The 22,186-nt window shown below is 33.3% G+C and overlaps 3 protein-coding genes and 1 long non-coding RNA gene across 6 annotated transcripts; 2 read left to right on the top strand and 2 right to left on the bottom strand.

The window, feature by feature from the left end:
* Positions 1–13: 13 nt before the first annotated feature.
* LOC118050488 (IQ domain-containing protein IQM3) lies at positions 14–3,548 on the bottom strand. Its single transcript, XM_035060847.2, has 9 exons — positions 3,299–3,548; positions 3,057–3,171; positions 2,369–2,434; positions 2,126–2,214; positions 1,882–1,969; positions 1,643–1,774; positions 1,438–1,530; positions 652–753; positions 14–561 (listed from the first exon to the last, which is right to left on the bottom strand). Exons 1-9 carry the CDS (start codon positions 3,475–3,477, stop codon positions 208–210), a joined length of 1,218 nt encoding a protein of 405 aa, XP_034916738.1. The 5' UTR covers positions 3,478–3,548; the 3' UTR covers positions 14–207.
* Positions 3,549–7,688: 4,140 nt separating this feature from the next.
* Positions 7,689–8,539, bottom strand: LOC118050491 (mitotic-spindle organizing protein 1A-like). Of its 2 annotated transcripts, none has more exons than XM_035060851.2 (2): positions 8,365–8,539; positions 7,689–8,223 (listed from the first exon to the last, which is right to left on the bottom strand). In XM_035060851.2, the coding sequence occupies exon 2, from the start codon at positions 8,150–8,152 to the stop codon at positions 7,928–7,930; it is 225 nt and encodes a 74-aa protein (XP_034916742.1). In that variant the 5' UTR covers positions 8,153–8,223; positions 8,365–8,539; the 3' UTR covers positions 7,689–7,927. The 2 variants fall into 2 exon arrangements, with proteins under 2 accessions (XP_034916742.1, XP_034916741.1); XM_035060850.2 differs by having other exon boundaries at positions 7,689–8,175; positions 8,365–8,533.
* Positions 8,540–12,040: 3,501 nt separating this feature from the next.
* LOC118050489 (serine carboxypeptidase-like 45) lies at positions 12,041–14,598 on the top strand. 2 transcript variants are annotated; one of them, XM_035060848.2, is made up of 10 exons: positions 12,042–12,338; positions 12,440–12,544; positions 12,619–12,714; positions 12,816–12,908; positions 13,010–13,080; positions 13,181–13,525; positions 13,616–13,740; positions 13,858–13,950; positions 14,031–14,148; positions 14,251–14,598. In XM_035060848.2, exons 1-10 carry the CDS (start codon positions 12,095–12,097, stop codon positions 14,389–14,391), a joined length of 1,431 nt encoding a protein of 476 aa, XP_034916739.1. In that variant the 5' UTR covers positions 12,042–12,094; the 3' UTR covers positions 14,392–14,598. The 2 variants fall into 2 exon arrangements, with proteins under 2 accessions (XP_034916740.1, XP_034916739.1); XM_035060849.2 differs by lacking the exon at positions 12,816–12,908 and having other exon boundaries at positions 12,041–12,338.
* A 1,420-nt stretch (positions 14,599–16,018) lies between these two features.
* Positions 16,019–17,939, top strand: LOC118050490 (uncharacterized). Its single transcript, XR_004687890.2, has 6 exons — positions 16,019–16,373; positions 16,545–16,868; positions 16,981–17,287; positions 17,409–17,532; positions 17,702–17,741; positions 17,835–17,939. It is a non-coding gene; the product is annotated as an uncharacterized lncRNA (long non-coding RNA).
* Positions 17,940–22,186: the final 4,247 nt, after the last annotated feature.

Below are 22,186 nucleotides of genomic sequence, written 5' to 3'. Positions count from 1 at the left end.
GGATAGGATGGGCTGATTGGAATGGGGAGGACCAAATTGGGCTTCCTTTTTTTTAATATTTATAATATTAAAACACATGCAGGTGCCTATGAGGCCTTGAACTCCCAGAATACAAAGACAAGTTACAGACAGCAGTTTACCGCTCTAGTCACTCACAAAGCAAAAGCCATTAAAAAGGAGATTCAGACTTTTTGGCTAGCAATCCACCTACAGCATTGAAGCGGGTGGAGTTTTTGAAGATAAGTTTACAAACTCCAGGGCCTGTGCTCGCACTTCAGCTGGATAGTCTGCAATACTACCAATTCTCGGGCCAGCTCCGGTTGACCACTTGTTAAGATCGAATATAGTTGCCTTAGGTTCCTCCGACAATGTCCTTTCGCTTTCATCTCTGGTTTCCTTCTCAACTTCTTGTAGTTTAGAATCCTTCTCTTCATGGGGAGTTCTCATCGTAGGAGGAGGCTCTAAGTTAATCTTGGCAACTTCCATCATCTTACCGCTCCCACTTCCACTCAGTTTGGCTGCATAATCGCTGGCGCTGGAATATTCAATAGCCTGGTTTACCTGCAAAAAGAACAGAGATGCCAGAAACATAACACGAGAAAAAATAATTTGCTACCATGGACAACAGTCCAGGCCTTACAGTAAACTTACCTGGACTTCATCAAGATTCACTCCATTGTCCTTGAAAAATGATAGAAAGCTTTCAAATTTTTCTTGTGTTGGTCGGTAATGTCCACTCATTGGAGAAATGAACTGCAGAGTTAAAATCAATGAAGAAAACATCCCAAGAATTCGTCAACAGAATCTCCCAAAAAAGAAAAATAATTTCACAAAAATCTTTCAAATAAAATTCCTCAAAAATTTTTTATAACAAAATCACTCTAAAATACACGCGCGCGCGCATACTGATAAAAGTTTTTCAACCATGCCTACAACACTACCAAAAATCCATGAAAACTAGAGAGGTTTTCTGCAGGGTCAAGCTATCAAACTTTGTACCATAGTTCTTGAACCCAACTCAAGCATCGACCCGGGTCAAGGATCAAGTTTAGATCTTGGATCTCCTGAGTCACGAGTCAACCCACATAATTAGATTGGGTCAACTCTCATCACACCAATAATCCAATATGCGGTAAGGCTAAACAAAAATGGATGCCAGAGTTTAATAGGGACAGTGATACTAACACAGTATTTCTTAAATCGACCTATATACAATGTGTAGAAAATCAAATACCCATACTCCATTGGGGCAACATTATATGTCTAAGAGGATTTTTTATTAGAAAATATATTATAAAACTATTCTTAAAACCTATATTTTTTGTGGATTGATTGATAAGGTGTCAGAATTTTAATGATTAAGTTGTCAATAATTCATAAATTTTAAATTCAAAAGGCATTATTGCAAGTTAAGATGATTTTCTGACTTTGACATACCTTAAGATTTCCATTCTCTATGATCACCGTTCCAGCAGCGATAGTAGCACCTCCGGCCAGGAAACTCGAATGATGGAACTTGCCCCTCTTTTTCTGCAAGCAGCAAAAAATGCATCAAAATGTTTATGAATATACAAGAAACAGTAGAGTTAGAGAGAAAACTATAGCTATATCAATTGTTTCTACACAATTTATGACCTCTCACCTGTCCAGCATACAGTCTATTAGTGGGGCTCAAAACAAATATCCACTTTCCCTTTGTATCAACAAGATTTCTGGACTGTTTGTGAAAAAACTTCCCTCCAATGATGATGCATTCATATTGTTCTCTTTCTTTCTGATTCGCAGAAAGAAATAGATGGCAGACTGTTAGGAACTTCAAAAAAAAAAAAAAAGAATTTATGACTCAAGCTATAATTATGCTGATAATATAAAATTGCATACAGGTCCTAGATACTTTATGCTGTTTTCTTGAAGCTTCGACCTAGGACATTCTTCAACTTCAACCTCTTTGCCATCTCCTACATCCAACCTAAAGGAGCAGCAAGCTTACACCTTCAGCAATACATGAATAAATTGCTTGAAATCCAAAATGTCTTATGAAAGAAAGCTGTAACGATGAAATAAAACAAAAATAATAAAAATAAAAACTTCCAATATCAGAAGATGGAAAGGAAAGGTACATCACCAGTAAAAAAAAGGCTGACTGGAGTTTGTCTCGGACCATTTCTTAAAATACATATACAAGAATGCCCCGTAACGATGCCTTGGATCAATCTAAATTAATGTACAATTATTTAAAAAAGATAAAAATAAATCACAACATCAGATTTCAACAGAATTATTGCAAATTAATCTTAATAATCCAAATGATAGAATAATTATTAAGAAAAAAAATGGAAAATTGGCAGTGCGAAGAGAATGTAATTACAGCTTCAATCCAATGTTCGAAATACAATTTCTCTGATTCTGCGTTTTTGCTTAGGCCCTTGCCCACCTGCCATAAAACAGTCCAAATTTCCGCGAATTAAACATAGCATATCTTCTTTTTTTCTTTTTTGGTAGCATAAAACTATATATATTGTAAAACAAAATAGCAACTAAAAACCTTTTTCATTTTTTATTAATTTATTAACAGCCGCCTTGTGGCTTATTGGTATTTTTTTTATATTCATATATAGTCAGTCTAAAAGTTAATAAATCTAACCCGATTTATAATTTAAATCATAAATTTAACAGGTTAATATATATTAATAAAAATAAATTTATTTAAAAAAAAGAAGTTAAAATGAGGTTTAATCGGGTTACGGATTTATCTATCAAATCATCCAGATTTAGACAGATCAACCCTCATTTGTTTTTTTAAAACCCAATACATTCTAAGTTTTAGGCCAATCAAGGTCGTAAGTTGATATATTATCAGATACGGGTAACTATACATAATTCACCATTAAAGATTGAAAAAAAAAAAAAAAAAGACTGTTGATGTTCATCACTATGATTGGTGTTTATTGCATCATTAGTTGAAAAATAAGAACTTTTTAGAATTTCCTTGTCCTCAACAAACAAAAGACAATTTTTGATAACACATAGTCAATGAGTAGAGACTATAGAAAGACCTTAGAAGCATGAGATCCAACACGTTTCCACCTTGAAGCAGCACTCTCTGATTTCGAGTTTTTGAAGAAGGAAACCGTATTTTCATTCAAGCCAGCATGGTATATTGCTTGCCACCTTAATTTAATTAAAATCAATACAAACCACAAACGTTAATTAGTGTCCAGTAAAATTTAGCCCTAATTCTAGTGCATCACATATAATATCAGAAAAACACCAGAAACTAAGTTTTTGATGGACTAACCAAAGTTCTTGAGCAACGACAGCAGAGTCTGCCATCCTGCGGCGAGTGCGATAACCCCTGTACATCTGTTGAACCTTCACCACGGCAGCAATCTCATTAAACATTTTGCGATCCCTCCCCTTTTGGGATCCCTCACATTTTGCAGACATATCAGCACATTGCGATTTCAGAGTGTCCATGGATGATGTGTTTCTGTTTGTGTGGTGAGGTATTTTTCCACGGTATTATTATTTTTAAAAGCTTCGTACTTTATTCAGAACCAGGTAGCCCTTATGGAATGTTTTTTAAAATATTTTTGTTTAAAAATATATTAAAATAATATATTAAATGTTTATAAAAGTAAAGTTTTCTATAAATAGACAATAAGTGTCATACGCTGACAGCTAGTAAGTTGATGGATGCAACTCTTTGATGGTGTTTGAGGTGGGGACGAGCAGCAAAAATTTTGGACCCCTTGTCCCTTCTTCTTTTTCTTTTTTTATGATTTTGTTATAAAACAGCTGGTTTAGGATTGTTCAGACATAATTAACAGAAATTAAAGGAGGACGGCTTTTTTTTATTTAATTTTATTTTTTAATATTAAATTTATTATAAATTGAGATTTATAATTTATTTTGATTTTTTTATAGAGTTATTATAGTTTTATAATTCAGATCACGACTTTAACGGGTTAATTTGGTTTTTTTTTATAATTAATTTTTTTTAATTTTATCATTTAATATTAAATTAATTAACAATTAAGCTTCAAAATGTGTTTTGATATATTTTCTACGAGATTATTAAGGTCGTATAATATGGTTTGTAGATTTTATATTTTAACCTTAGTTAACCTATATCGATTCAATAAGTTGTTATTTTAATATTTTTAAAAAATATTGTTTTGAAATTTTTTTAATTAAACTAAATTTTTTCTAGTTGCTCAAGTTATTTTTAGATTTACTAGGTTAAATGGGATATATTATGTTAATTCATATACGATTTAATTTAATTTTTTTTATGAAAGCATATTAGCAATACCTAAATATTTTTTTAATGTTTTAAAAAAAGTTGAACCAACCTTAGCATAGGGCAGGTAAATAATTTAATTCTCTTATCAATATTTTTTAAAAAAATATTAATTTATTTTGTCACTGAAAAAATCACTTTGAAATCACTTAAAAAACATATGAATTCGTATCTTAATTTTTTTTTCATGTATATTAAATTATTATATTTCATTAATCGACTTAGTGGAAGTAGAAATATGTCAAACTTTCATAGGGATAAAAAAAAATGAGTTTTGTTATTAAGTATCAAAATAAAAATTAGTTTTTTTTTTAAGAGAAGAGAACCAAATTAAGGGGGATATAGCCAATTTTCTATCTCTAAAAGATTAATTTGTTAAGAAAGGAATACATTTAAGTAAAAAGATTAAACTTTTCATCTTTTACAGGGATTAAATTGAAATTATCTAAAGAAAAAGAGTTAAATATCATTACCAAAAAAACAAATAAAATTAAATATGCTATGTATATTACAAAAGGCTAGAGGACAAACTTTTTGAAAGGCAATGGTAATTCTCCATGTTGTGAACGTGGATATCATAATCTGATGTGACACATCAACAAAACAATTATTATTATTATTATTATTACTCTTTTTTTATTATTATTTTTCTGGCTTATCACTGCTAGGGGTTAGTTACACCCACCACTGAAAAGAAAACCTCACGTTTTTTTATGTTTTCTGGTGTAAATTAATTTTAAACTATTAAATTCATGTGGGCAGCTTTCTTGGGTTTTTTTTATTTATTTATTTTTGTGGGTGTCCGGCCAGCTTGCACGTATCACGACTAATCCCACAATTCACTAAAGATCCTGCAAATCCAGTAAACATGTAAGGTACCGCGGGAGTGACAGACATGTACGGTGAGATCTGAACCCATGATATAGAGGAAGGGAATAAGTTCCTTTAATTACTGGATCAAGACCTCAAGTGTAGCTTTCTTGGGTTTTGTTTGGATTGGAGGAGTGGTTTGGATAAGGTTATTTATTTAATTTTTCCTCTCATCAATAATGAGATTTGAAGCAAGAGGATCAAAATCCCTTTTTTATATCCAAAGTGTATATCATTTTGAGAGTAACTTTTTAATTACGTTTCCTGTCATTCTCGTTTTCTTTTTTTTTTTATTGTTTTTGGTTTTGAAAGTAATTTTAAAATAAAAATAAAAAATACCTACAAAACTAACAAGTCTGGAAAACCACAAATATTAAAGCTGATTTGAAAATTAATTCATGGTAAAATTCAAGTAACATGTTTCTTATATTAACTTGAATTAAGTTATTTTTAAATTTTTAAAAAAAATCAATAATTTTTTTAAAAATATAAGGTAACTTTAATTTTTATCTATGTTAATTTTCTCTTATTTATTGTAAAACTCGATTCGATACAAGTTCTGAGTCATAAGAACCTGAATTGATTTATGTTTAATAACCAGGCTAGAGAAATGAAAAGAAATGGCATAACTTAAAATAATGAATGAAATTTTAAAATTTAGTTTATAAGAGATAAAAAAAATAATAAACATAATATAATGATAATACCTAATAATAATAATAATAATAAATGGGTCAAAAGGTGAGATTAAAATATTATACGATATTTTTTTAGGTATAGGCTTAATTTTTTCTTATTTATTTTTTATAAAATTATTCCGGTCTTATAACTTGGGTTATAGGTTTTGTAAGTTAACTTGGGCAAAACTTAGGTTTTTTTACTTTTTTTTTATATAATAATTTTTTTTAATTTCATCTTTTAATAATAAATTTATTAAAAATTAAGTTTTATAATTTATTTTGATTTGATTTATATAGAGTTATCATGGTCATATGATCTAAGTTATAGATTTGAAAAATCAACTTCATTTAATTTAATATATTACCATCCTATTATTAAAAAAAAATCATTTTAAATTCTTTGTAATATCATTCTTTCAAAGTATTTTTAAGATGTAGATTATTATTATAAAAGTTGTTATGTTAAGATCTAAAAAAAAAAAGATATTTTGGACTTCTTTATAAACTAAAAAGAAAAAAATAATAATTAAAAGATCCTCAAATATTCCCAATTCTATTTATTTTTAGCTCGAAAAAGTACTTCTGCAAGGAAATTGACATTACCAATGGAAACACAGCTTTAATCATGTCGGTGGCAGAAAAAAAGTAAGGAAAATATTCGACGGTGGCGAGGCCCTCTCCTGTGCAAGCCACTGATGGTGCCTGATCCCGACGACCCATTTGGGGACCATCAGGTTGAGAAGAGGAAGGAAATTGAAAGCATTTATGAGGTTGAAATCATGATGTCAGAACCCGACGACCCATTTGGGTTGAAATCATTTATGCATTTAAAAATGTATTTAATTTGAAAAAATATCAAGTTGATTTTTTTAATATTTTTTTATAATTTTAATATATTAATGTTAAAAAATAAAAAAATTCATTTTAATATATTTTCTAATAAAAAAAACTTTTAAAACATTTCACACATAAAAAGGGTGGTGAAGTTCCAAACACAGCGTGTCATAGATCTAATGGAGAGGAACATCTCGAGCATAGCTACAGAAAGGCTTCTGAAGCAGAGGTGAAGAAAATCTAAAACTTCCAACAAGATAACTATCAACAATTGCACTTCCGAAACTTCAATATTTGCCAAATTTGATCTGCGCTTGCTGCCTAGAGAAAAGCTGCAACTATGCTTCAGTCAGATTTGGATTTCCTTAACCTTATGGATTATGGTCCTGCTGGGTAAAGCCATATTGGAGGAACTCCATAGCATAGAAGTGGAGTAAAAGGTATCGATACATAATGCACGGTGCAATGTTCAGAATAAAACGCATTATAAAATCCAAAACATGAGAAAAATTAGTTCGGCAAGGAAATTTGAATGTTCACAAAACCTTACAAGCATTCTGAAGACTACAGTAGCACAGACAACAGACCTGCATATAATTAGAAGTGCATTTTCCCGAAACGTACTGGTAATTCAAGAGGCTGCACCAAACAGAAGGTGGAACACTAACTTGCTAGATCAAAAGGGCAGGTTTCTTTAAATAAGCTGACAAGTACGATCCCTACCATCTTTCACAACTTACAGTAGAGCAGTAGAAAGCCAGATTGCACACAGCAGTTTCTGCTGGCACAACATTTGGAGGTGTTTAGAATAGAACTTTCATAAACAAACCAAGTAGTAGAGGCAGATCAGCCAACAACAGTGGAAAACAAACTAAAATTTCTCTTGCTAACAGGGCAACATGAATGAAACAACCAAAACAACTTAAACTCAATCAAAACGCATTTTTGGTCAGGAACACACAGGCTTTAACAAGAGGAAATCACTAAAGTACAGTGGACGCTTAGACAACAAGTTCCATCTTTTGCACATAATTGTGTTTGAGACAAAGCTCTCCAGTCCTCTACAAATGGTACCCAAATTTCTACAACTCATCAAGTCAAGGAGGGCAAAAAAAAAATACAAGTGGTTCGCTGCAATTTGAATTTCAATACAAAAAGAAAAAATCCGATCAACAAACAAGCAAACATCATATTACCTTACATTACATTCTACCGAAATCATTACAAATCCATTACCTAACTACGGTTTAGCTACCGGAGCACTAGAATTTGGCAGTGAAGATGAAACAGGTTCTCTCCGGAGTTCTTTCACAACAGCAGCAAGTGCTTCTGGGTTCAAACCCAAATCACAAAGGGCAATAAGAACCGAAAGGGTGTGTCGATCAAGTCCTGTATCAAGAAGGTTTGACATATGAAATGCCAAATTCAAAGAGTCTCTAGCAGTATTTGCAGCCTCTGGATCCATGACAGCAACAATTTTTACAATATCTGAAAAGGGAAAATTCCTTCTTGTGATCTCAACTCCAATATCCAGCACTTCATTCAAAATAAAATCAATAAAAAGATTAAACCCATGATTTATAAACTAAATATCACGCCAATAGCCCTAGCAAAAATTCGAATCTTCCTAAACTGCGAAAAAGATTAAAACTTTACAGAAGACATGAAAATAAGAACCTGGAAAAATGAAGTCTTTGAGGATAAATCTCACGTTTGATTCAATTTAAGAATACCCTTTTCCGTTTCCAGTCAAATGGGTTCGATCGAAGTGAATTTGAGAGAGAATCAGATGAGAATGGAGTGAAGGATCCCTGCGAAGAAGGGAGAGGGAGAGTCATCGGTTGCTTCTATTGGCAAGCCCATGAAACTACTCAAAGATTTCATATTAGCCCAATGGGCTTTCTTGACACCCTTTGCCAATTGTCAATGAGGTTTTCCAAGGACGGCACTTTTTCTTTGGGCAAGCTTATGAAAAGCATGAGTTAATTCACCTGGCTGTTAATTCTTGTAATGTTTTGATGTCATATATTATTTGACCGTGTAAGTCTAAATTTTTCCCTGAAAACGTTTTGGATAAGGTTTCGATGATTGCCATGCTATAAGCAGAAGTGAAGTTGCAAAACTTCGATATAAATCACAGAATTCAGGCATAATTTGAAACATTGCGGCTCTCTTTCTCAGCAACATGGGGGCTCAGTCATGGATAATTAAGGTAGTGATATCAGCAACTTTCATGCAAGTATGCAGAGCTGTAGATGATAAACTCCTGAGTTTGCCAGGGCAACCAAGAGTCAGTTTCCAGCAATATGCAGGATATGTAACTGTAGATGAAAATCAAGACAGAGCTCTTTTCTATTACTTTGTCGAAGCAGAATCAGACCCAGCTTCAAAGCCTCTTGTGCTCTGGCTAAATGGGGGTACTAATTTTCTTTTATCTAGTATTTTTCTGGTCATCATTTTCTGTGTTTTATTTATAATATTGTTTAAACGCTGTTGTATTGTTATGTTCCTTTTGCAGGGCCTGGCTGTTCCTCTGTTTAAACATTACTAAGATATAAAGCTGGTTCATGTACCTGTATACTAGGACCCGGACGCCTGAATTGACCAATGAGCCCACGACATCAATTGTAGGTATCTCTAGGTTTCGAAGATCATAGTTTACAACACTAAAATGGAGTAATAAATCAAAACAAGTTAATCTCATCATGTACAGAAAAACACATAATGGTAAAACACGATAATTAAATGCTCCAAGTCAAAGTGTTGGAATCAATCACTAATTACCCACTGCAAAAAGTCCATTTCGGAGTTCCGACAAGCTTATTCTTGCGACTGATAGATGATATTTTTCAAACGCCTATATTCTCCTTTTTCCTTACCTGATGCAAGCATGTCAGCTAGAACAAGCTACAGATATACACGAAGAAGAAGGTAAATGGGGAAGGCTTCTTCTCAATGATGCTCAGATGAAAGCGATGAGTGAGATCAACGAGCTACATCCCCCTACTTTCAGTTTGAGTGACTTCTCTATTGAACTCACTCAGCAGGGATATATAGAATCTAAGGGAATCCCTCAATTTGTTGCTTCTTTAATAAGAAAGTCAGATATCAAGATCAAGCTTTGATTTACCGTTGTTTCCTTTGATGATTTCATGGCTGATCAAGTATATGCTGTCGCATGAATACTGGGGTCTTCACCCCCCCCCCCCAAAACGTTTTTTCCGAGGATGGCATTTTGTCTCTTGGCAAGCTTATGAAATGCGTAAGTTGATTCACCTGGCCGTTTTTCCTTGTTATGTTTGCGATGTCATGTATTTGACTTTGTGTAAGAGTGACTTTTCCTAGGGGTGTTCAAAAAAACCGATTAACCGAAAAAACCGATGAAAAATTAACCGAGAAAACCGAACCGAGATAGAAAACCGATTAAACCGATTTTAAAACCATAAAATTTGATCGGTTCGGTTCGGTTCCGGTTTGACCGCTTAAACCGGTGAACCGAACCGATAGTATAAATAAGTATGCCTAAGTGCCTAACCCTAATTCAATTCTAAACTAAAGTCGCCGCCCACACCAAAGAGCAAAGAGCCAAAGACATCATCTTCTCCCTTCACAGATGCCCTTCACGGCTTCACCTTCAATTTTCATCATTCCTCTTCTCCTTTCCGTATCTGTCTCTTGACTCTCTTCTTGCATCCTTCCTCTTCTCCCTTTTGTATCTGTCTCTTCCTTCAATTTACATCCTCCCTCTTCTCCTCTTTCAGCGTGGCAAAGATGAAAACCCAGATTGTAATCAGCGTAGGCGGCGACAGTCCTCGGAGATGTTCCAGATCAAAATATTTCTTTCCATGTTATCAATTTTGGTTTTTGAAGATCATCATTCATTGTCGTGGGACTGGAAGTTCTTTTGCCGATAGGACAAATCTACTGAGCATGCTCTGTACATGCATCGAGGAGCTAAAACACATTAATTTCTTTGGTTCAATCGAAGACATTGCCTTCCTGCCATTGGAAAAAAAGTATCTAGAATTTACCTCTTTCGAGATGTGTATCATGTCAAGTGATTTTACAAGCTAGCTACAATATGATTTTGTATTTCTCTGGCTATGTTTACATGAATCATCGAATCTCTAAATTGCAGTCTGATCCATCCTATCTTTGTTATCATTGCTAATTTCATACAAGTAGAGTTTTCCTTACAGGCAATCTGATCCTTCTTTTCTCTTCCTCCTACAAGTTATTCAATCGAGCTTGTTTTATGAATTTTGAGAAGATTAAACAAGGAAATGTCTGGATTTAATGAAGGGATTAGGTTTCCCGGTTTTTTCCAAAAAAAACCGGATTTAACCGAACCGGACCGGCTCGGTTTGAATCAGTTTTCGGTCCGGTTCGGTTAATATTTCTCCAAAATAATGAAATTCGGTTCGGTTGGTTTTTTTAGTCTAAACCGAACCGAACCGTGAACACCCCTAACTTTTCCCTTGAAACTTGGACAATGTTTCGATGGTTACCACGATAGAAATAGAAATGAAGTTGCAAAGTTGTCTTTATTAAATAATATTTATGTAATTTTATTTATTAAAAATAGAATAATATTTTTAGTTTAACCTATATATACTTTATTTATATTTAGATTAAATCTATAAATTCATAATATACATATTATTATTAAGAATTCTAGCATCTTTTTTGAAAAAGTCATTTAATTAAATCTATATAATTGATGGAATTGTTAGCATAATTGGTAGAGTTGTTGGCATAACTTGTGGTATAATTGGTGCCATGATTTATAGTATTTGTCCCCTCGCTCTTGCCTATAAATAAGCAATGCCTCCAAGCTTATTTTGTACACCAAGATAAAGAGAACAAGAGAAGAGTGAAGAGAGAGTAATCCCACAAAGTTGCGAGGTATTTGTGAGAAAGTAAGTGAGGTGTTTTCTCCTAGTAATAGAGAGATTCTTAGTTGTTCTCCTATTATTTGAGAGAGGTTGTAATTCTCACATTACTTAGTAAAATCCTTCTATACTTGCTCGTAGACGTAGCCTAATTGGGTGAACTACGTAAATTTTTATGTCTCATTTCTCATTTTAGCCTTTTATCTTGTCGAGTTTGCATACCAGTATCCTAATTTTTTTGTGTTTGATCTTAATTATTTCAATAGTCTTAACTGTAAACTGCTATATAAATAACACAATTGAGGCTTGATTTGAAGCATTGTAGCTCTTTATGTGTGTGTTTGTATTAGAGGTGAAGATTGATGTTTGGGTGTGGAATCCACTAAAAAAACTACAAAAAACAAGAAAAATTAGTTTTTTTGTGGTTAAGTTTTGTACATAAATAGATTGTATCTAACCACAACCTCAACCACAAAAGCTAAAACAAACACATCCATATCTCTCCTGCCAAAAGCATGGGGGCTCATCAATGGATAGCTATGGCAGTATTATGTGCAACCTTCTTTCAGATATGCAGAGCTGTACACTCCTCTGCAGATGATAAACTCCTGAGTTTGCCAGGGCAACCAAGAGTCAGTTTCCAGCAATATGCAGGATATGTAACCGTAGACGAAAATCAAGACAGAGCTCTTTTCTATTACTTTGTCGAAGCAGAAATAGACCCAGCTTCAAAACCTCTTGTGCTCTGGCTAAATGGGGGTACTCATTTTCTTTTATCTAGTATTTTTCTGGTCATCGTTTTCTGTGTTTTATTTATAATATTGTTTAAACGCTGTTGTATTTTTATGTTCCTTTTGCAGGGCCTGGCTGTTCCTCTGTTGGAGTAGGAGCTTTCTCTGAGCATGGCCCCTTCAGACCGAGTGGTGGAGGGAGTCTTGTTAGAAATGATTATAGCTGGAACAAAGGTTGTCACATATGGCTCTCTTCTGTTTTTGTAGTAAAAAGAACTGCTAAAAGTTAGCTTTCCTCTACTCTGCAGAAGCAAATATGCTCTACCTAGAATCACCAGCAGGAGTTGGTTTCTCTTATTCTGCCAACCAATCTTTCTATGACTTGGTGAACGATACCATCACAGGTTACCACAATTCTTAATCTAGCTATTTCGTCGCAATATTTCTGACATCATAACCTAACCTTTAATTTAGTTACATACCTTTTTCACTGCTTTCTCTTCAGTGCAAGACAATTTTGTATTCCTTCAGAATTGGTTTCTGAAATTTCCCGAGTACAAGAATAGGGATTTGTTTATCACAGGAGAGAGCTACGCAGGTGAATTTAAGTCAACGAAAGCAGTACATTGCAGAAACAAGTAAAACATTTGTGCCTGTTGGTCTAAGTGATCAGTGATCTTGAACTCTGTTTCTTGACAGGACACTATGTTCCACAGCTGGCAGACCTCATAGTGAAGTCGGGACTAAAATTCAATTTGAAGGGCATAGCAGTGAGTAGCAACACAGATACATGCATTCTGATAGTATTACCTTTTCTTCCCACGTATTTTAATTGATATTCTCTGAGCTATCTGATTTTTGGCATTTCAGCTAGGAAACCCTCTATTGGAGTTCAGTACAGATTTAAACTCGGTAGGCGACTTCTATTGGTCTCATGGATTGATATCAAACCCTACTTATGAACTTCTCAGTGCAGTTTGTAACACTTCACAGCTCGCGAGAGAAACTATAGGAAACTCCCTTTCGGCTTCTTGTTCGAAAGTGAGTGATCAACTTAATGCAGAAATTCCGAACGCAATTGACCCATATGATTTCACTGCGAATGTTTGTCTGTCATTTGGTGCATCGCTATTGGGAGTTCAAAATAACCCATTAACACAAAGATTTCGACTTTTCTCATCCGCGGAATCATTGCGGGAGGCTCTCAGTCAGCAGGTAACTTCTTTAAGAGATAACAATTCATCTCAAGACATTACATTTTTTTTTCTTTGGACTTATTATTGGATTTTTCTTCCCCTTATGCAGAAAGCTCAAGAGAACATTGATCCTTGTGTACAAGAAGAAACTTCTGTATATTTGAATAGGAAAGACGTGCAAGAATCTTTTCATGCCAAGCTTGTCGGAACACCGAAATGGAATATCTGCAGTCGGTAATTAGTGATTGATTCCAACACTTTGACTTGGAGTATTTAATTATTGTGTTTTACCATTATGTTTTTTTCTGTACATGATGAGAATAACTTGTTTTGATTTATTACTCCATTTAGTGTTGTAAACTATGATCTTCGAAACCTAGAGATACCTACAATTGATGTCGTGGGCTCATTGGTCAATTCAGGCGTCCGGGTCCTAGTATACAGGTACATGAACCAGCTTTAAATCTCTTCTTACCAACTAGCACAGGAGACTGTCAGTGGTAATAATACAAATTTAAATACAGTGGAGATCAGGATTCGGTTATCCCATTTACGGGGAGTAGGACTTTGGTGGAAGGCTTGGCAAAAAAGCTGGGATTGAATGCAACTGTGCCCTATACCCCTTGGTTTGAGGATAAACAGGTTAGCCTGTTGCTGCAGCTTAAGATAAACCAAGTTACAAATCATTAAGAAGTAAACATTGTTTTGGTTCCTGATCTCGTGCTCTGAATCTTTTGCTCTCAGGTTGGAGGATGGACACAAGTCTATGGTGACATCCTGACATTTTCCACCATTAGGGGAGGCTCTCACTTGGCACCATTTTCATCACCCGGAAGATCACTGGCATTATTTGCAGCGTTTCTATCTGGGAAACCTCTTGTCTAAATTTATGGACCTTTTATTTTAAGTGATGCATCATCATCATATCAATAAAAATAGCACCAAGGAAAGATTGTTTGACAATCGAAATAATGTGTACCTGATGAAATTTTCATTTTGCATTCTTCCGTTTGAAGATTGATAAAGTTATACAAGTTGAATAAGTTTTTGTAAGTTTCAGCCATTAATGAAGTGTTCGAACATTCAAGGGAACAGTGATTGTATCCCATGGTCATTTTTCTTCTAGACCCCATACACTTAAAACTGTTCATAGATTCTGACCTCAACAATATCACTTCTAAACTGCTCCAGAGATTGCATTCTTGTCATTTGAAAGGGATTTCCTACTTTAATATTCAGATTGCATTTCGTGTCGATGCTTGTATTCTGTGGGTCAATGGAAGGTTTGTCACAAGTGCGGACTAACTATCCTTTCAGAGTTTTCTAATAAAACAAAATTGAGGCAATAAATCTTGCTATAATCCCAGCTGTATGGCTCTTCCAAGTAAAAGTTAAGACTATCTGATGATACAATCAATCAATTATTTGCACAGTAATTCTATAAAAAAAAGTACACATATTTTAGATTAACTTGATGTAAAAAAAAGATTTGCTTCTTTAAACACCATGCGTTCTCAATCATGGGTAATTGTTGCTGTACTGTGTGTAACTATTATCCAAATATCAAGAGCAGTAGCCGCATCCTCAATTGATGATAAAATCCTGAGCTTGCCAGGGCAGCCACAAGCTGGTTTCCAGCAGCATGCAGGAGATGTAACTGTCGACGAAAAGCAACAGAGAACACTTTTCTATTATTTGACTGAAGCAGAAGTGACCCAGCTTCAAAGCTTGTTCTCTGGCTAAATGGGGGGGACTTAGATTTTATTTTCACTCAAGTAGGATAATTCAGAAGATATTCATTTTTGTTGAATGGTTTAATTACTGTTGTGTTAATTCTTCTGTTGCTTTTGTAGGGCCTGGCTGTTCTTCTTTTAGATTAGAAGCTTTCTCTGAAAATGGCTCCTCCAGACCCGGAGGTGGAGGGCTTCTGGTCAGAAATGATTTTTGCTGGAATAAAGGTTCCTCATAATTGTTAACTCTGTCCATTTTAAATCTTCTCCCCACTTCAATTGCAAGTGGAAGGTTTAAATACAGCAATAAACTAATAACAAAAATTTTTATGAGCGAAATGTGTTGTATATATGAACCTCAAATTTGCTAGTTTATTCTCTTAAAATAATAATAATGAAGTCTTTTTTCTAAAAAAGTTTAAAAAATTTTAAATAGATCAAAAACTCTACCTCAACTAGAAAACGAAAACAAAAATCTGAAACTACAAAGAAAAAAAGCATAAAATCCCAAAGAAGTAGGAAATCTGAAAATAACAAGAAAAAACACAAAAATTGCCAAAATCAAGGGGTTTGGGAAAGATTTTCAATATCTAGACAGCTTTTGAAAACTCTTGTAAAAATATAAACACGATCCAATAATCAGATTAAATGTTATAACTATTTTGAAACATTACTTTAGTCTGACACCACCAAACATTTTTACACCTAAATCTATCTCACCAGTCCATAAATATATTTGCTAAACTATCCATACAATCTAGCTGGAGCATATCCTCATTTAACTGTAGCAAACTTCACTGCTCAAAATCATTTATTATCACAAACCCGACTACATTAACTTCTTTCTCCATCAGAATCTGATTCAACATTTGGTGTGGGAACCTCTAGTGGTTGCCTGAAAAAATCTTCATCCAGAAGTTCTGTTGACTGCAAACGACCTAACCCGTGGCAGCCATGTGATGCTTTATAAGCCGGATGGATATGTTCTCTACAGATTATGCCCTGCAAAGAGTTTAAACATTCCTTTCTTTTGTGCTGCAGAAGCAAACATGCTGTACCTGGAATCACCAGCAGGGGTTGGTTTCTCTTATTCTGCCAAGCAATCTTTCTATGCCTTACTGAATGACACTATCACAGGTACAAGTTTCTTCCTCCATCGACTTGGTTGCCTAATATGTTAATATCTCACCTAGTCTTTTGATAAAATCCATAGTTTTTATCAATTCATCAACCTTATCGTTACTCTTTCTGGTGTTTTTTTTATTTTATTTCATGGGCATAAGTAGTATTTGGAAATTTTCTTTTCAGAACTTAAAATATCAAGGCTTTCTTCTCTTCAGCACAAGACAGTTTCATATTCTTGGAGAAATGGTTTGTCAAATTCCCTGAATACAAGGATAGAGATTTCCACATCACTGGAGAGAGCTAGGCAGATACCTTGAGTTATGTAAAGATTGAAAACGTGCAATTTTTCTGGAAGAAACAACTATGAATTTGTATCTGTTGGTTAAAGTGAGTGATCAATTGATCATCAAGCTAATGACTAATCCTCTAATGACAGGCCACTATGTCCCTCAACTAACATAACTCATTTCTCAGTCAGGACTAAAATTCAATCTGAAGGGCTTCGCTGTGAGTACAGAATAGAAACACGGATAATCCTGATATTATCAGCTTTTTTCCTTACATGTTCTCAAATCATATTTCATGGGGTGCTAATATTTCACTTTTGATATGTTTTCAGGTAGGAAATGCTTTAATGGAGTTCTATACGGATTTTAACTCAGAGGGCAACTAGTCAACTACTATTGGGCTCATGCGTTGATATCAGATGCTACTCATGAACTCCTCAATTCAGCAGAATAGGCTCTAAACTTGCTGCTTGTGTGGGTGTGAATAAGAAACTTTCAGTAGAAATTCCTAATGCAGTTGATAATTACAATGTCATAGGCGACTTTTGCATATCATCTAGTGAATCGCAGCTGGATGTTCCAAGTTACCCTTTTAGACCAAGGTTTCAAGTTTCATCATCCACAAAATCAGTACAAGAGGTACTCGATAAGACAATAAGCTCTCCCTGTGTCACCCTATCGTGCAAGCTGTTTTTACCTTTGCTTTTTAAACTTTACAGTGGGTTTTTTTTTTTTTTTTTTTTATTCTCTGTGAATGCAGAAAGATGATAAGAAATAGATGTTTGTGTGCAACGAAAATCATCTGAATATTTAAACAGGAAAGATATGCAAGAAGCTATACATGCTAAGCTTGTAGGAGTCACCAGGTGGACAGGTTGCAGCAGGTAATATAATTCTCTCTGCTTTGAAGCAGGATAGCTTTCTTGATCTTTCCTTTCCTTTTCTTTTTTTTGATGTAAATGACAATAGGGTGTTTCAATAAGTCATTTACTTCTTTTAGTGTGGTGAATTATGATATGCTGAACTTAGAGATACCTACAATTAATATTGTAGGTTCATTGGTCAGTTCAGGCATCCGGGTCCTAGTCTACAGGTAACTCTAACAAGATTTTTATCTCTCATTTATAATAGCCTATGTGGCTACTATTCAGTCTATCTATTATACAAGTTGAAATGCCCTCTACAGTTCCCTTTACTGGGAGCAGAACTTTGGTTGATGGATTGGCAAAAAGAGCTAGGATTGAATGCAACTGTGCTTTACAGATCTTGGTTTGAGGATAAGCAGGTTAGTCTAGCTGTTGCTGTAACTTAATGTAACTGCAGTAAATTTCGTCTGCAATAAAACTTGATCCTTTGATTTCTGTTAAATTTGATCCATTTTTCATCCCAGGTTGGTGGATGGACACAAGTTTACTGGTGACATCCTTGCATTTGCGACCATCATATTTAGCACCATTGACTTCTCCCAAGAGATCCTTAGCCTTATTTGCAGCGTTTCTGTCCAGAAAAGATTAATGCAATTTATGAACTGTCAAAGCAAGATTATTTAGCCAAATCATCTCTAGGTAAGTTTGGATTCGTATAGATTGAAATATTGGAGAGAAATCTTGATTATGTGTTGGTCATGGATCCGGAAATCAGATCATGATAATTTCTAGCTGGGAATCCACCGCCAGAGAAGTTATAGAATTATATAATGATAATTTGTTTGTAGAACTAAATTGCATTTATGGATTCATGCTATGATCAGCAATGCTACGTTCAATGCCTGCAGGTGGTAGGAACAAAGAGTGTCTACAGTGCCTTTGCATTGAGCTTTCCTGGAACAGTTACAGACTTTTATGTTATCCCCTCGTCACATTCTTTAGCGCAAATCTTCCGCTTCTTCCTTCCTTGGAACTTATATGGAGGCAAGATCAGTTGAACAAAAAATTATAAACAAAAATCTAAGACATATACATGTTGTACTTTTTAATGCTTTTATAGATATAGAGCTGAAATAATCATAGGAATACAGGTGACATGGAGCTGAGCTAATCGTGGGTTCCATCAGTTGGATACCATAGGCTTGCGTCATCTCTTCATCCATTATTTTTTTCCCTGAGGAGGCACAATCAAATATTAACTTCAAATCATAGTTATCCAACTCAGTTCATCCAGGTTCTAACTCAAAAGATACTGAGTTATACATCAACTCATTAAGTTAATTATTTTGATTAAAATAACAATATTTTAATTTAATTTTTAATTTCTCAATATTCATCCGACCAAATTTGAATCAATATTATTAATCAGGGTTACAAAAAACATAATTGAAATCAATCTAATTTACCAAGTTATTATATTATCTAGTTCAGCTAAAAACTTAATATGATGAATTAGACTCGTAGTCTTGAAATTTTCTATAAACTCTCTAAGTTAAACCATTTTTAAAAACTGTGCTTCAAACAAGATTTGTGCAAGACAAGACCATGTTTAAAAATAAATAAAGCTATATTATCATTTCATAGCACAACTTTCCTCAGCATGGGCATGGCTACTGGGAACGCGCGTTGGACTGCATCCCCATGCTTTTTCTGCGACTGGTTTCTTTGAAAACAAGGGTTGAATCACATCTCCAGAAGAGACCTCAGCCTGCAAAAAAAAAAAAAAAAAAAAGCATCGTTAAAGCTTGAAAAAGGTCAACCTTCATAGAATTAAAAAATAAAATGGCAAATGAAGCAACTGACAAGCTATTGTTTGAATAATGATGATTGGGGGATAAAGATGACATTTCCCCGAATTTTATAATATTCTGGTACAAATTATATAAACCCTCGAGGTTTAATGCAAATTAATTACACTTTCAAGAGTTTGAAGATATTAAAGGAACACCTTGTATATATTAATAACATTTTGGTTTCAAGAATATTTATAATATATTTTTTAGCTTGTAAGAGTAAATCATAAAGGCTATCTTGGACAGTCTGACTATGATCACAAGTTAGGTTACATTAATTAAAAAATCGAGGCCTATCATAGCCTATAATTTTAATTAATTCACATTACAATACCATCTCCACAAGTAATATGCTTACATCAGTGAGTAAAAATAAATAATAATAATAATAAAAGTAAAGAAAGTTGCTTGTCACACGCTACGCGACGGTTGATAGCTATGATTTTAACAATTATTATATTTTCACACTTGCTTGTGGGATCAACTTGAACACTTCGTGTATATATAAAAATTTTAGGTCAACTTGAATACTTCCTGTATAAAGTTAATAATTGGACAAGAATAATTCCACAAAAAAATCGTAGGTCAACTTGAATAATTCCTATATAAGATTAATTGGACAAGAATAATTGCAAGTTGTTGTTACTTATTTATTTGATGAGAAGCGTGACAATAAAAAATGTTCATCCAAAGATGAAAGAATTAGATGTATTTTATTTTTTTTTATTTTCAAATGGAGAAAAATCTTTCAAAAAAAGACTATATGTTATGTTTTTTTAGTAACTAATTCACGTTATCTTTATGCCATAACTGATTATTTTTTTAGACTCAAAATGTCGTTTTCACCTTATTATTTACCATCAAGCATTAGTAAATAATTGATTTTTAAAAAAACAAAAAAAAAATCATTTTCTTTTTCTGATAAATACATCTTCTAAATAAATATGTTTCGTAGAGGATAAAAAGGGTTAAATTATATGATGATAATTGTTAATGATGCATGATTGGTGCAAATGAGTGGGGTAAAAAAGATTTTCGAAAGTGAAAATATTAATTTATCTTCTTTATTTTTTTCAATTTGACTTGCACCTTTCTTATGGAACCTCCTACATATTAAAAAATTATATCACTCAATAACTTAAATTTTTAGGTGAGATTTTAAAATATAATTTATATTATTCTCCAATACATCTTCTCAAGTGAAAGTCTTTTGAACTTAAAATTTGCGCAGGCTTATATTTATTATGTGCTTGATTTTTATTAAATAAATAAGGATGGTAAAATTCAAACTCGTGACCACTTTATTATCAAGGATCTGATATCATATTAAAGAATCATCTCAACTCTAATAGCTTAAGTTTCTAGATGAAGTTTCAAGATATGATTTATATTGTTTTCTAATACCATAAACATTGTGTAATATTTATTACATATTTATGATCATGCTAATACTCTTGATTTTTAAGGTCTCGGGAAACAATTTTACATCTTTTCACACCTTAATCATTATCTTTTGTAATAATTATTACTATAACAAATTCATCTTTTCTTTTCCTTTTCTTTTTACTTGCATAAACGCAACTTAAGGTTTGAACTTCTCCAAATATAATACTAGCAAGGAATGCAATTTCCAATTCTTAGATTCGAAATATAAAAAAGTCACACACTCTCTTTCAATATACTTTTTTCCCTCCCTAGCTCTTAATCTCAATGGACTTTAATTTTCTCAATGTTTTTCAAAAGGAAAAAAAGGAGAAAAGAGAAAAACAACACAAACTTTCTTTATGTTTATTGGACTTTGAGTCTCATAAGCACAAATTATCAAGTTTTTTTTAATGATATGATATTGTTTTTTTAATTATATAATGTTTGTTGTATTTGTTTTAGTGGATTAAGCTAAACTTATAAGATTTAATTAACCTGTTAGTACACCGTCAATTAGATATTGATTTCGCTAGCTCATCTTGAGTTCTAATGTTCAATATAATCCAATATTATTGATTTAGAGATAAGATTGAATATTTATCAGAATCCCATCTTGCATTTAAATACCAGCTTAAAATCATGAACGACAGAATACGTCTACGGATTCCTTCAACTTAAACCGTTGACTACGTATAAATAAAAGAAGGATTATGAACTCAACAACATTATTTGAATTCATTAACAAATATCCGAGTTCAAGATCATGCATGAGCTTATTCTAAAAACTTGTCGGCAGAATGTTAAAAATTTATTGGTGGAGCTGGAGAATCTTATATATGGCCATATAGGCAAGAGAATAGAGGACAATTATAGATTATTATTTTTTTTTTCTTAAGAGGGCTACTGATTTGTGCAGAGAAAGCCGAATCAAATTGAGAAATACAGCAACGGATTGCCATGAGATGGTGTGGTGCGGCTAGTTTACAATGGTGGGGTTCTAGTTATGGTTCTCACGATGATATATAGTTGTTTAACCGGTTTAATTAATGATTGATCTGAAAAATTTCAAGACCCGAATCTTCATAAAAAAAAAACATCGATTCGATAAAAAATGATTATTTTGATCAGGTTCTAGTGATATAGTTAACTTATACTGTGTCAACACTAAGAGAACAAAAGAAAAAAAAAAAAAAAAAACAATGCTTTTTTAATAAAAATAATTATCCCGAGTTGAAACGATGATACAATATTAACTTAAATACTTTTATAAATTAATTATTAGATTGGTCCGATAACTATCTTCGTGTTGATCTGGTCTGCAAGTTCTTTTTGAAATAATGTCTTAAAAGAATTATAATCGAATTTTTAGAATGGAGAAATGAAAAAAAAAAAAA

The sequence above is a fragment of the Populus alba genome, chromosome 16 (assembly GCF_005239225.2).
Source record: "Populus alba chromosome 16, ASM523922v2, whole genome shotgun sequence".
NCBI classification, from domain to species: domain Eukaryota; kingdom Viridiplantae; phylum Streptophyta; class Magnoliopsida; order Malpighiales; family Salicaceae; genus Populus; species Populus alba.
The sequence above is the reverse complement of the archived record's forward strand: the minus strand, read 5'-3'. Positions and strand labels throughout refer to the sequence as shown.

Coding starts and splice junctions, on each gene's coding strand:
- LOC118050489 (XM_035060848.2), top strand. CDS start 12,095: ATGGGGGCTCATCAATGGATAGCTATGGCAGTATTATGTGCAACCTTC. Junction 12,715..12,815: donor GGTGAACGATACCATCACAG/GTTACCACAATT, acceptor CTTTCTCTTCAG/TGCAAGACAATTTTGTATTC. Junction 13,081..13,180: donor TCAATTTGAAGGGCATAGCA/GTGAGTAGCAAC, acceptor TTGGCATTTCAG/CTAGGAAACCCTCTATTGGA.
- LOC118050491 (XM_035060851.2), bottom strand. CDS start 8,152: ATGGATCCAGAGGCTGCAAATACTGCTAGAGACTCTTTGAATTTGGCA.
- LOC118050488 (XM_035060847.2), bottom strand. CDS start 3,477: ATGGACACTCTGAAATCGCAATGTGCTGATATGTCTGCAAAATGTGAG. Junction 3,172..3,298: donor GTCGTTGCTCAAGAACTTTG/GTTAGTCCATCA, acceptor AATTAAATTAAG/GTGGCAAGCAATATACCATG. Junction 1,775..1,881: donor GCATAAAGTATCTAGGACCT/GTATGCAATTTT, acceptor TCTGCGAATCAG/AAAGAAAGAGAACAATATGA.